This window comes from Rhinatrema bivittatum, chromosome 1, assembly GCF_901001135.1.
Source record: "Rhinatrema bivittatum chromosome 1, aRhiBiv1.1, whole genome shotgun sequence".
Taxonomy (NCBI): domain Eukaryota; kingdom Metazoa; phylum Chordata; class Amphibia; order Gymnophiona; family Rhinatrematidae; genus Rhinatrema; species Rhinatrema bivittatum.
This window is the reverse complement of record NC_042615.1, coordinates 38506126-38519096: the sequence shown is the minus strand read 5'-3', so window position 1 is coordinate 38519096 and position 12971 is coordinate 38506126. Positions and strand designations below refer to the sequence as shown.

At 47.1% G+C, this 12971-nt stretch overlaps 1 protein-coding gene across 3 annotated transcripts in view; it reads left to right on the top strand.

The window, feature by feature from the left end:
* Positions 1-12632, top strand: part of MGAT4D (MGAT4 family member D) — a 481639-nt gene extending 469007 nt beyond the window's left edge. For all 3 annotated transcript variants that reach the window (XM_029596826.1, XM_029596870.1, XM_029596782.1), the window contains 2 exons: positions 12324-12402; positions 12531-12632. In XM_029596826.1, the coding sequence (XP_029452686.1) occupies positions 12324-12402; positions 12531-12605 (154 nt within the window). In that variant the 3' untranslated portion in view covers positions 12606-12632. The remainder of the gene's footprint in view (positions 1-12323; positions 12403-12530) is intronic.
* The last annotated feature ends 339 nt before the right edge of the window (positions 12633-12971 follow it).

Genomic DNA, 12971 nt, shown 5'->3' with positions numbered 1-12971 from the left:
AGCAAGTTGCCAGAGAAAATGCTAGGCAATTCAGTGAGCTGAGATAAATTCCTAGCCTGTCAGAAGCAAGGCCGGAGACTGGCACTACAGGTAGTCCTGGTGAAGACCCTGTAGGGTGCCCAGACACTACTGGGAGTTCAGGGGCTGCTCCCATGAGAAGCGCAGAGAACAGGGCTGTGAAGAACCCTAAGAGAGGGGTCACAGAGAGCCCTAAGAAGAGCAACACAGACTGCCCAGGAAGAGGCAGTGTTGAGAAGTGGGAAGTTGGTGCTACAGGTGGTTCAGATGTAGACCCTGTAGGAGTGGTCTTCTACCATACAATAATTCGAACAGGGAAAACCCGGTCAAACTTTGAGGGACCTCTCGAATGGCGAACAATTATATGGCAAGAGTAAGTCCCAATTCTTGCCATCTTCCGCGACGAACTTCCTCAATATCTGTTTGAGAGTTTTGTTACAACGCTCCACGAGCCCATCAGTTTGTGGATGGTAAACTGATGTCCACAGGGTTTTTATCTACAATAATGTGCAAACTTGTTTCATCACTTTAGAGACAAACGGGGTCCCTTGGTCGGTTAATATCTCTTTGGGTAACCCCACCTGGGAAATCACCTCCACCAAGGCCATGGTTATTGTTTGAGTCTTCATATCTCATAGGGGAATAGCTTCTGGATACCTGGTTGCATAATCGAGAATGACCAGGGTATATTTGTTTCCGCGGCTTGACCTCTCTAAGAAGCCTACCAAGTCCATAGCGACCCTCTCAAAAGGTGTCTCTATAATTGGCATAGGCACTAGGGGAGCTACGTGCGTTGCTGCCGGTCTGGTCAGCTGATAGGTAGGGCAGGACTGACAATAGTCCTGAACGTGTCGATACAAGCCAGGCCAATAGAACTGGGCTAAAATCTTTTCTCGTGTTTTCTCTTCCCCTAGGTGGCCCCCCCAAAAGGTGACTATGGGCGAGCTACAACACTTGCTGACAATACTGCTGGGGAACCAAAAGCTGCTCAACCGTTTCACCCTCCAGTACAAAAAAGAGGGGGGACTGGCTTTTGACCCTCCACCCCAGAAACTAATTCCCCAACTATTATCTGTATATTCTCCAAGGACCCTTTTAGTGTCCCATCTTCTTGTTGGGCCCGCCTAAAATTCCTGGGGTTTCCCTCGCCTATCCAGTTTGAGGGAATCTCTATGGGTTGGGGAGCCCCCTCTAACTCCACGACTGCCTCTAAACCTTGGGAATAATTATACTTTTCTGTCCTACATTGTCTACGAGGCTTGGGTATCTTAGGATTATTAATATACAAGTCCAGGTCTTCTAAGGGAAAGACCTCCGGAAATGAGGTCTCTTCCTCGCTGAAGTCATCTGGGTCCCTCAAGAACCGGGCCCAAAGAGTCCCAAAGTCTGGATAATCTCGTCCCAGTATCACCGGATATGGTATCTAGGGGAGCACTCCCACTTCTACTGTCGCTTGTCCCACTGGAGTCTTCAATAGGACCTGACTGGTCGGGTATTGTCTCTGGTCTCCATGTATACAAGCGAGGGTCACTGTCTATTCATAATCAATGTGTGTTCTTTTGACCAGTTCCTTCCGAATGAGAGTTTTTACATTTCCCGAGTTTACTAAGGCTTGGGTCGAATCGCCATCTAGCTCCACCGGAATCACGAAGGTTGTAAACCCCGAGCGGGGAATGTCCACAAACGAGTAGGAGTAAGGGGCCACCAAATTGACATCCATAAATTCATCCTCCACTCGATAGCAGTCCCGAGCAAAGTGCCCCCTCTCTCCACAGTTGAAGCAGATCCCTTTGGGCTTCACTGCTTCTAGGTATTTACTTGTTCCGCCCTCAGTTTCCTCTAATGCGTTATCAGGGTCTCGACCGATATAGCGGCTTAGGGTTCCGCCCCTCTATTCTCTTCTTCCTTTCTCCAAGACCTTTATTCGGGAATTATTCTCTGCTGGAGTAAGCCCACGGCCTGTTTCTGCAGCATCCAAATAACGCTCTACTAAGGAAACCACATTCTTCAGGGTCTCCGCTGTCTGTCGCCGCACCCATTCACGCACTCGGGAGGGGAGAATGTCCACAAACTGTTCTGGCACGACAGTCTCCGTAACTTCAACTCCCCTTTTATTATCGGGTTCTAGCCACCACCAGCACTGGTCCTTTAATTTCTGAGCCAGAACCCGGGGTCTCTCTCCTGGTGTAAAGGTTAAGCCCCGGAAACTTTTCCAATAAGATTCCTTAGACAAGTCCCAGTCTATCGAGTATGGCAGCCTTGACCTCCTGATAGTCTTGGGCTTGCTGGGTTGTCAAGGGCCCGGTATGCGGCCTGGGCCTCACCGGTTAAATGTGGGGCCACTCTCATAGCCCACTGGGACCTAGGCCAGGCCATGGCCTCCGCCACCCTTTCAAAGGTGACCAGGAATGCTTCTGGGTCATCTTGGGGCCCCATTTTTGTCAGCCGAATTTCCAGTGTTGGTGGGGTTGGACTCTGTTCCGTTCCGGTGTGTACCCCATCGGTCCCTGGCGCTGGTGTCCTTTATAGTAATTGGCCATTAAGATGTGCTTGGGCTTCCAGGTGTTGCTGCAATTGTTGCAGTAGCTGCTGGTGCTGTGCATACTGGGTCTGATCGACTGCCTGGACCTGTTTTTGTCCCTCCACCAGGGCTTGCAGCAGCTGCTCCATTTCTAAGGGAGGTTCCTGCAGAGGCTATTCTGAGCTCCTGCCCCTTCAAGACCGGAAACATTTCCCCTTCTTTCAAACAAAAGAAAAGCCTGCCTCACCAGCTCTAACTCACTTCTTCTGTTCCCTCCCTCCGGCGGAGCTTCTCTCCTTAGCCGGTACCAACAAACAACAAAAAAATCCTGTGTGACTACCGTTGCAGCCAGGCCCCAAAAAAAATAATTTTTTTTTTCTGCTAGTGTGGGTCCCTGACTTTGACACTTAGAACAGGTAATCCCGCTTCTGCCACCATATGTGATGCCCTTGGAGCAGTCTAAGACAGGAGAAGGTCGGAGAACAGACCAGGCTGGAGTCTATTCTGCTTTTCAAAAGTTTAATTACAAAAAGTTCAGCAAGACAGAATCAAAATGGCTGCTTACCTCAGCAGACTGACAATGCAAGAACAGTTTTTCCAAAAGAGCACAGCACGCCATTACAGCTTCCTTCTTCTCCCTGGGGCCTATCTAACTCTCTCAGGGCCTCGCCTTTGTATCCTTTACCTCAGGGAAACGCCCCCACCCAAGGATCCCTTTCCTGTCTGTCTTAAGGTGGACCGGGCCAGATAGCTGGAGCCGGTCCTTTAAGGCAGTCTGAGGCTCTCTGTCATATACTCTATCACAGATACCCAACAGGAGAGTTCACATGATTTGCCAGTAGAGTGCTGGATTGTGTTTAATTAGCTAGAGCAGACTGAGGATAATTGGGTTCACTGCCTTCGGGAGAACAAAAAAGGTGATTAGTTTCCTGTTCAGTGCTCTGACTTGCAAGACAGAGGAATGGTAGTCATGGTTAGGTAATCTGGGAGTGGTTCTCCATAGACAGAAGAGATTTGTACAGGAGAATCCAGAGATACTACAGGGATATTGTATTGTTGGACCACATCCTCCTCAATAAAGTTACCCCCAGTTCTGGAATCCTAAAAGGCCTCCATGTGGATCTCTGTACCAGCAGATGAAAGAGTAACAGGAACTAAAGACTGAGGAGAGGCTGGTGAATAGCCTAGGGTTGCCTTTCCGAACAACCTTAGGCTTGGAAGTTTCCCACCTTCTTGGGACACTGGGAGGCATAGTGCCCCTGACCAGCACAATAAAAACAGAGATTAAGGTGACACCGTGTCTGCTTCTCATCAGACAACTTGGCTCTTGCTAGCTGCATGGATTTTTCAGGCCTCAAGCCGAAGCAGTCCTTAGCAGGAGAAAGCAGAGGACGCTGGAATTTAGGAGTTAATTTCAGATGATGTCAATGGATGTCTTTCCCTGGTATGTTCTGGAAACCAGATGTCAGTTCTCACGCTTAGCATTATGATATGCTCGGACAGTGGGAACTTCCCTGCCTATGAGCTCATCTTGGATCCGGTCGGCCAAATTTGCCAAAAGATGGCCGTAAGACTCTCTTGACTCCACCTAAATTTGGAAGCCAAAATTTTAAACTGGATGGCATGGTCACCCCCACCATCTTGGAGCCTTGTCAGAGACAAAGCAGCTTGGCTGCTGCGGAAGAAGAGTGCCCAGGTTCATCAAAGACTACACAAAATTGTCTGAGGAAGTCCCCGAGATTTCTCAGGAATGGTTCATCTCACTCCTAGAGGGGGTAGACCCAAGCTGGAGCCAACCCCAACAGCAATGAGAAGATGAAAGTAATCTTGGCCCTCTCAGTAGGGAAGCTAGAAGCCTACAGCTCAAACTGCAAAAGACATTGATTTAGGAAACCCCTGTAGATCTTTGGATCTCCATCGTGCCTGGGAAGTGGAGCCAGATGTAATATAGGCTCTGGAGGATGGATTGGGGCAGGAGCAGCAGTGCTGCTGGAGGTGCAGTTGCTGTAGTCAGGCCTGTATGACATCCATCCAACTCGTCAAGCCTTAGAGCAGGCCAGCAATTTGGTTTAGCTGTTCCTGCTGCTGTTGAATGCGGAGGGCAAATCCCAGGATGGCCTGAGCTGAGGACAAGTCTGCTGAGCTCATGGCCTCAGCAACCTGTCACGGGATGTGAGTTCTTGTAGCGGTGACGTGATTAATGCAGTCTCACAGGCGAACCTGCTAGGCCTAGGCCAGCAATTGGTGAACCTGCTTGGGCTGAGACAAGGACGAGCTTCACCTATACCAGGGGTCGGGAACCCATGGCTCGCGAGCCAGATATGGGTCTTTTGAGGGCTGCATCTGGCTCGCAGACAAGTGTCGCCACACTTTCCAGTCCCCCGCTGACCCAGCTGCTCCCTGGTCTTCCTCCGCCTGGGCTTAAAATGCTGTCAGCCCGGGCGGAACGCGGCAGGACAGCTGGAGTCAGCGGCACCGGCGTGCTCTCTTCTTCCCGCCCCCCTCTGCGGCCCGGAAGAGGAAGTGGTGAGCATCGGGTGCGTGCGCGGCAAGAAGAGGCCACGCTAGTGTCCGACGAAAAGAAGACTGCAGCGCGGCTCGGAGGAAAATGAAGAGCATCAACCGCGGCCGATGGGACTCTGCCTCCGCGAGGGCTGAAAATGAAGGAGGTTAGCGTTGGGAGGAGGCTGCTGCTGCCGTGAGTTCCTGGGGTAGGGGTGGGGGAGAGAGAGAGTGAATGAGCGAGCAAGCATGTGTGTTTGAAATCCTGTGTGTGTGAGTGAGAGATTGCATGTATGTGAATGATTGATTGAGAGCCTGTATATGTGAAAGAGAGTATGTCTGTGATTGAGAGCCTGCCTGTGAGAGAGAGAGTATTAATGTAAGTTTACCATTGGGAACCTGTATGTGTAAGTTTGTGATTGAAAACCTGTTTGTGTGAAAGAATATGTGTGTATGATTGAGATCCTTTGTGTGTGAGAAAAATCATGTGTATGTATGATTAAGAGCCTGTGTGTATAAGTAAGAGAGAGATCATGTGTATCTGTGTGTGATTGAGAGCTGGTTTAGGTGATGGAGCATGTGAGTATGTGATTGAGAGCCTGTGTTTAAATGAGAGAGAGAGACCATGTGTGTCTGTGTGTGATTGAGAGCTGATTTAGGTGAGGGAGCATGTGAGTATGTGATTGAGAGCCTGTGTGTAAATGAGAGAAAGAGAGGACATGTTTGTAAGCATGTGAATGAGAGTCTGTGTGTGAGAGAAAAAGACAGCATGTATTTATGTGATTGAAAGCCTGTGTGTGTGTGTAAGCGTGAAAAGATAGACAGCATGTGTGTAAATGTGTAATTAAGAGCCTATATAAGTGAGAGAGAAAAAACATGTGTATATGTGAGTACTGAGAGCATGTGTGTATAGGTGTGTCATTGAGAGCCAGTGTGAGAGAGAGCGCTGGTATGTGACTGAGAGAGGAGAAAGTTCCAAGCAAACCACCCCGCCTCCTGCTAATTCAGAACAATCTCAGGACACCTGGATATCAAACGCTCCCAGGTATGCAGAGCAAAAAAATTTTTGTATCCTTATTATTTTTCATTACTGGGTCTTTGTGTCTGCTATTTTGAAATATTTTGTTGGTATCTGGAAATGTTTTATATGAGTTTTTAATTATTGGATATTCCACTCATCAGCTGTTTCGAAATATGTTCTTTTTGTTAGTACAGTTTTACTGCTGAAGATTTTATATTTCTTGATTTGTTTTATAAGGATGGGTGATGTTTCTTTTTTCCTTTGTTACACTGCATACAGAGACTCTGGCTTGTTGCAGTTTCCAATTCAGTTTTTTCTGCATGCTTCTTGTTATGCGTTTTGGTCTCTTTATTCTATGTTAGGTGAGGGACAGCACGTGATTCAGGTGAGGTTTTCTGCTGGCGTGTAGTTTCTGTGTAGGACTCTATAGCAGCCTGACTTGGTCCGTTTTCCTAATAGTGGGAACACTGAGAGGAGAGGATCACCTTGCTGGTGGCTGAAAGGAATCAGTAAGTTTTTACTTGGGACATTGTCTTTTTTAAAAGTATTGGGGCAAAGTTAACTATTGGGAATATTATTTAGTGTGTTTGTGTGTGTGTGCCTTTAATAGTCAGGCTGTGAGTAAACAAGTTAGACTGTTTGTATTTTTAGTCAGTCAATAAGGTAGCAGTAGGGAGTGTGTTTATTTTTAAAAGTCTGCAGAACTGAGTGTTCTCCAGACTTTTAAAAGAACTGAGTTTTTGTATTTAATACTAACTGAGTGCTTGTATTGAAAAAAAAAAAACACAAAAAAACGCCCCCAACCCAAAAAGTAGCCAGAAGCTAGAAATAAGCTAGGAGCAGTGTATACCGAAGTAAAAAAGTTGAATAGTTCAGCTCAGTTACTCACCTTGGAAAGGTGTTGAGGTAGTGTGATTAGGTTTGAATAGGGACCAACATTTGTTAATCAAGGGAGCAGTGAGTCACTCAGGCTGACTAACTGAAGTTAGACTGTTTGTATGACACTTGGGGTGATGATACCTCTACTGACACCGATGATTTACCTTCACCACCCTCTCCAACAGAGAGTAGAAAGCATTCTCCCCCTGAGGACCTCTCTTTCATAAACTTCGTGAAGGAAATGTCAGAATTAGTCCCTTTTCAACTTCAATCTGAACAAGATGACAGGCACCAGATGATGGAATTGCTCCAATTCCTGGATGCCCCAAAAATCTTAACCTCTATTCCCATTCATCAGGTTTTTCTAGACCTTTTGAAAAAGAATTGGGAATCTCCTGGATTTGTCCCTCCAGTAAACAAGAAAGCTGACTCTACCTATCTGGTACAGTCAGCACCAGGCTTTCAAAAACCACAATTAGATCATCACTCTGTTGTGGTAGAATCAGCCCAAAAGAAAGCTAAACGCTTAAAACCACATTCTTCCATACCTCCTACCAAGGAAAATAAATTCCTCGATAGTATAGGACGGAAAGTGTACCAAGGAGCTATGCTGATTTCTAGAATAGCTTCCTATCAGCTATATATGACTCAATACAATAGGGTCATTCTAAAGCAGATGCAGGAGTACTCAGATGCTTTGCCAGAACAGTTCCAGCCGCAGCTCCAGTCTCTCCTAAATAAGGGATTTGAAGCTGGGAAGCACGAAATAAGAACCGCTTATGACATCTTTGATGCTTCCACTAGACTTTCTGCTACAGCCATCTCCGCCAGACGCTGGGCTTGGCTTAAGTCATCTGACCTACGACCAGAGGTTCAAGACAGGCTTTCTGACTTACCCTGTCTAGGGGATAATCTGTTTGGTGAGCAGATTCAGCAAATCGTTGCTGAACTAAAGGATCATCATGAGACACTAAAACAGCTCTCATCTATCCCTCCTGACTTGCCTCCAAAACAGCCATCTAGGAAAGACTCTAAAAAGTCTTTCTTCAGGCAACGAAAGTATTATCCCCCATCAGCTAAGGCTAGGCCAGCGAGATCTTACCATAAGACTCAACCTCGCCAGACTCGTAAACCAAAGCCTGCAGCAGCTCCACAACCTGGCCCTGCTGCTGGTTTTTGACTTTTGCCTAGAGAGCACTTGCCAACCCCCTCTTCCAGCCATTCCAGTGGGAGGTCGTCTGTGCCACTTTCTGGAAAGGTGGCATTACATCACCACCGATCAGTGGGTGATAGCAATAATTGCACAGGGTTACCATCTCAACTTCCTGACTCTTCCTTCCGACTCCCCACCTCTACAGGCGTGGAGTCACACAGATCATTCTGTTCTTTTAGAGCAGGAAGTTTCTCTTCTCCTACAGTCAAACGCTATAGAACCCGTTCCTCCCTTACAACAAGGACTGGGGTTCTATTCCAGGTACTTCCTGATCCCAAAAAAGTCAGGGGGACTTCGTCCGATCCTCGACCTCCGGGCCCTCAACAAGTACCTTTGCAAGGAGAAATTCAAGATGGTAACCCTGGGCTCGCTTCTCCCTCTGCTGCAGAGAGGGGATTGGCTATGCTCTCTAGACCTCAAAGACGCATATACCCACATTGCAATCACGCAATCTCATCGCAAATACCTGCGTTTTCTAGTAGGCCGAAATCACTACCAATATCGAGTGCTACCTTTCGGCCTGGCATCCGCACCACGGGTCTTCACCAAATGCCTCGTGGTGGTTGCAGCGTTCCTCAGGAAGGAAGGTGTTCACGTCTACCCCTACCTGGACGATTGGTTAGTCAGGGCTCCAACCCAGCAGATTGCTCGATCCTCTCTGACCCTAACCATTCAAACTTTGCTATCTCTAGGGTTTCTTGTCAATTACGAGAAATCCTACTTAGTCCCATCTCAAATCTTATCCCTCATTGGGGCAGACTTGGACACCTTACAGGCAAAAGCCTTCCCATGGCTCATCTGGCCATGAGAGTCACACAATGGACTCTACGATCACAATGGACCCAAGCTGTTCAGCCTCTGTCCTCCATTGTTCGCATCACAAACACGCTCCGTCTATCTCTTGCCTGGTGGGCGAATCAGTGCAACCTCCTACAGGGCTTGCCTTTTCTTCCACCAGATCCCCAATTCGTCCTCACCACCGACGCTTCCAACATCGGCTGGGGAGCCCATGTAAACAATCTACAAACTCAAGGACTCTGGTCACTAGAGGAAGCCAAACACCAGATCAATTTCCTGGAACTGCGAGCCATTCGCTATGCTCTCAGGACTTTTCAAACTTGCCTGTCAAACCATGCAATTTTAATTCAGACAGACAACCAGGTGGCCATGTGGTACATAAACAAGCAGGGAGGCACAGGCTCCTTCCTGTTGTGTCAGGAAGCTGCGCAGATTTGGGCAGAAGCCCTCTCCCACTCCATGTACCTCAGGGCCACCTACCTGCCGGGAGTAGACAATGTATTGGCAGACCAGCTAAGCCGTGTCTTCCACCCACACGAGTGGTCACTCAATCCTCTGGTAGCGACCTCTCTGTTTCACAAGTGGGGTTCTCCCCACATAGACCTCTTTGTGTCCCCTCAGAACCACAAAGTGGACAATTATTGCTCTCTCATTCGGAGCCACCACTCTCGACCGAGAGATGCATTCTCCCTCAAGTGGACAACCGGTCTGCTCTATGCATTCCCTCCACTTCCTCTTCTGTCGAAGACTCTCGTGAAGCTGCATCAGGACAAGGGAACTATGATCCTGATAGCACCGCACTGGCCCCGCCAAGTGTGGTTTCCCATACTCCAGGATCTCTCCATCCGCAGGCACATTCCTCTGGGAAAGGACCCGCATCTGCTCACTCAAAACGACGGATGCCTCCTCCATCCCAACCTCCAAGCCTTGTCCCTGACGGCATGGATGTTGAAAGGTTAGTCCTTCAGCCATTTAACCTTTCAGATTCAGTTTCTCGTGTCCTGATAGCTTCACGAAAGCCTTCCACAAGAAAATCGTACTCCTACAAATGGAAAAGGTACACATCATGGTGCACTTCTCAGGCCCTTGATCCCCTTTCCTGTCCAATCTCTAGATTCTTGGACTATTTATGGCATCTATCGGAATCAGGCCTAAAGACCTCTTCCATAAGAATGCATGTCAGTGCGGTAGCCGCCTTCCATAAAGGTATAGGGGGTGTTCCTATATCAGTACAACCCCTTGTAACACGCTTTCTTAAAGGCTTGCTCCATTTGAAGCCACCTTTACGTCCTCCGGCCCCATCTTGGGACCTTAATCTGGTTCTTGGTCGCCTTATGAAGCCACCTTTCGAACCTCTCCACTCCTGTGACCTAAAATATCTCACATGGAAAGTGTTATTCCTTTTGGCTATCACTTCCGCTCGCAGGGTTAGTGAATTACAGGCCCTAGTCACCTATCCGCCTTACACTAAACTCCTGCAGGACCGGGCGGTACTCCGAACTCACCCTAAATTTTTACTTAAGGTAGTTTCGGAGTTTCACATCAATCAATCCATCATACTACCTATCTTTTTTCCCAGGCCCCACTCCAACTCCGGGGAACAGACTCTGCATACCCTAGACTGTAAATGGGCTCTAGCCTTTTACCTAGACCGTACAGTTTCTCACAGGAAGAGCACTCAGTTGTTCGTCTCTTTCCATCCTAACAAGTTGGGACAACCTGTGGGTAAGCAGGCTCTTTCCTCCTGGTTGGCGGACTGCATTTCCTTTTGCTATCAGCAAGCTGGCATTCCTTTCCAAGACCATGTCAAAGCACACTCTGTGAGGGCCATGGCGACTTCAGTAGCACACCTTCGATCGGTGCCGCTTCCTGACATCTGCAAGGCTGCCACTTGGAGTTCACTCCATACATTTGCAGCCCACTATTGTTTGGACAAAGCTGGAAGACAGGATTCCATCTTCAGCCAATCTGTCTTGCGTAACCTTTTTCCAACATGATGTACCAACACCCTTCCACCTTCCCGGTAGGGTGCGGATGCCCTTCCCCAAATTCCACCCCAGTTGTTGTGCCTGTTGCACGCCGTTGGGTGCATTTGGTGCAAGTCAGGACATCCTCAGCTCGGTACTCACCCATTTGTGAGGACAACCATCCTGCTTGTCCTGTGAGAAAGCAATGTTGCTTACCTGATGTAACAGGTGTTCTCACAGGACAGCAGGATGTTAGTCCTCACGAAACCCGCCCGCCACCCCACGGTGTTGGGTTCGTTTTTATTTTATTTTTCGGCACTGCCTGTAGCTTTGAAACAAGACTGAAGGGAGACCCCTGCTGGCTGCAGGGTTAGTGCCGTGCTGAGCATGCCCAGTAGGGGCCAGTCAAAGTTCCTGAAACTTTGACAGAAGTTTTCCGTGGTTGGGCTCCATCCTCGATGTAACCCATTTGTGAGGACTAACATCCTGCTGTCCTGTGAGAATACCTGTTACATCAGGTAAGCAACATATGCTATATTAAGGGAATTAGCCAGTATGAGTGGACATAATGTTAACAAATTTCATATCATAATGAAAAACATGTTTGAAGTTTTGCTGGAAAAAATTGCAGGATGAGTATTAATAAAAAAAAAAAAAAATCTCAACTGTGGCTACTGAAAATATGGCTAATAGTGCTGTAGTGATGTCAGGAGATAGAACAGACCCTGTCCCTTAAAGCAGTAGTTCCCAACCCTGTCCTGGAGGCCCACCAGCCAGTCAGGTTTTCAGGATATCCACAATGAATATGCATGAGAGAAAATTTGCATGCACTGCCTCCATAACATGGAAATTTTCTCTCATGCATATTTATTGTGGATATCCTGAAAACCCGACTGGCTGGTGGTCCCCCAGGACAAGGTTGGGGACCACTGCCTTAGAGCATAAGGGACTGTGGTTTCTCTTATATGTGGCCCCAGGTGAAGAGGAGGAGGATAAACAAGCCTGTAGCTGGGGATCCTTGGCTTATAGCCCCAGCTAAACAGGAAGCTAAGAGTGCTCATGGGGCAGGTGGATCCTCTCCCCTTGACTCCAGCTGAAGTGGAGGAGGAGGCTGAGCCAGGGGGTAGGGGAATTCTAGCTAAAGAAGACAGTAAGCTTGGTACTGGGGGATCCATTCCCCATGGCTTTAGCTGGAGATGGCAAGCCAATTTTTCAAAAAGAAAGTACACCTTCCTCGATTTATTGTGGGTTCCCACTTCTACTGCTGAGCTCTTGAATCTGATACCAATGAATCAAAACCTGCAACAGTATAATTGATGAATGGTGACAAATATTACACTGTTCTATCAGAGTATTTGAGTGTCTACCACTCAACCCAAGACATTTTTTTTTTCATTTTTATAGGTACCTGTTCAGAAGTGGAAACGCAGAACACCCTGGGGATAAACTAGTAAACACTAGTGTGGAAGTTTTACCTGCTGAGGTAAGCGTTCATTGCTTGGTGAAATTCCTAAGAACAGGTGTTTAATTGTTACTTTATTTAATATGTTTGCCACAGTCCCACTGCTTACTGTGTTCATTTGTGTTTTCTCTTATCCATATTACTCTTAGAGAGCCAGTTTACCAAAAGATTTCTTAGGAAACAGAAGTATGTCTAGCACCCAAGTGACTGAAGATGGATATTAAAAATAGGTAAACTGTTTCATATCATTTTGTATACTGAAAATAAAGCTTGTATTTTTATGTAGAATATAAGGAGTAATGCGGACAGTTTTCAAAGGAATCTTTCTAGTTAACTAAAGGTTTATCCAGGTAATTTTCCCAGGCAGAAATCTGCCCTCCCTTCAGTGGTTAAAAGGATGGGGGATGGTGGTGTTTTAAAATTGTATCTAGTACTCATAAAATATAAGACTATGAATTCCAGAGAAGGATTTTATCATAAAATATTATGCTGATACCCAAAAGAGAATTTTTTTCAGTCAATGTGTAAACTACAGATGCACAATTAAATTTGTGGAATTTGTTCCTGAAGGATATAATCAAGGCTATAAA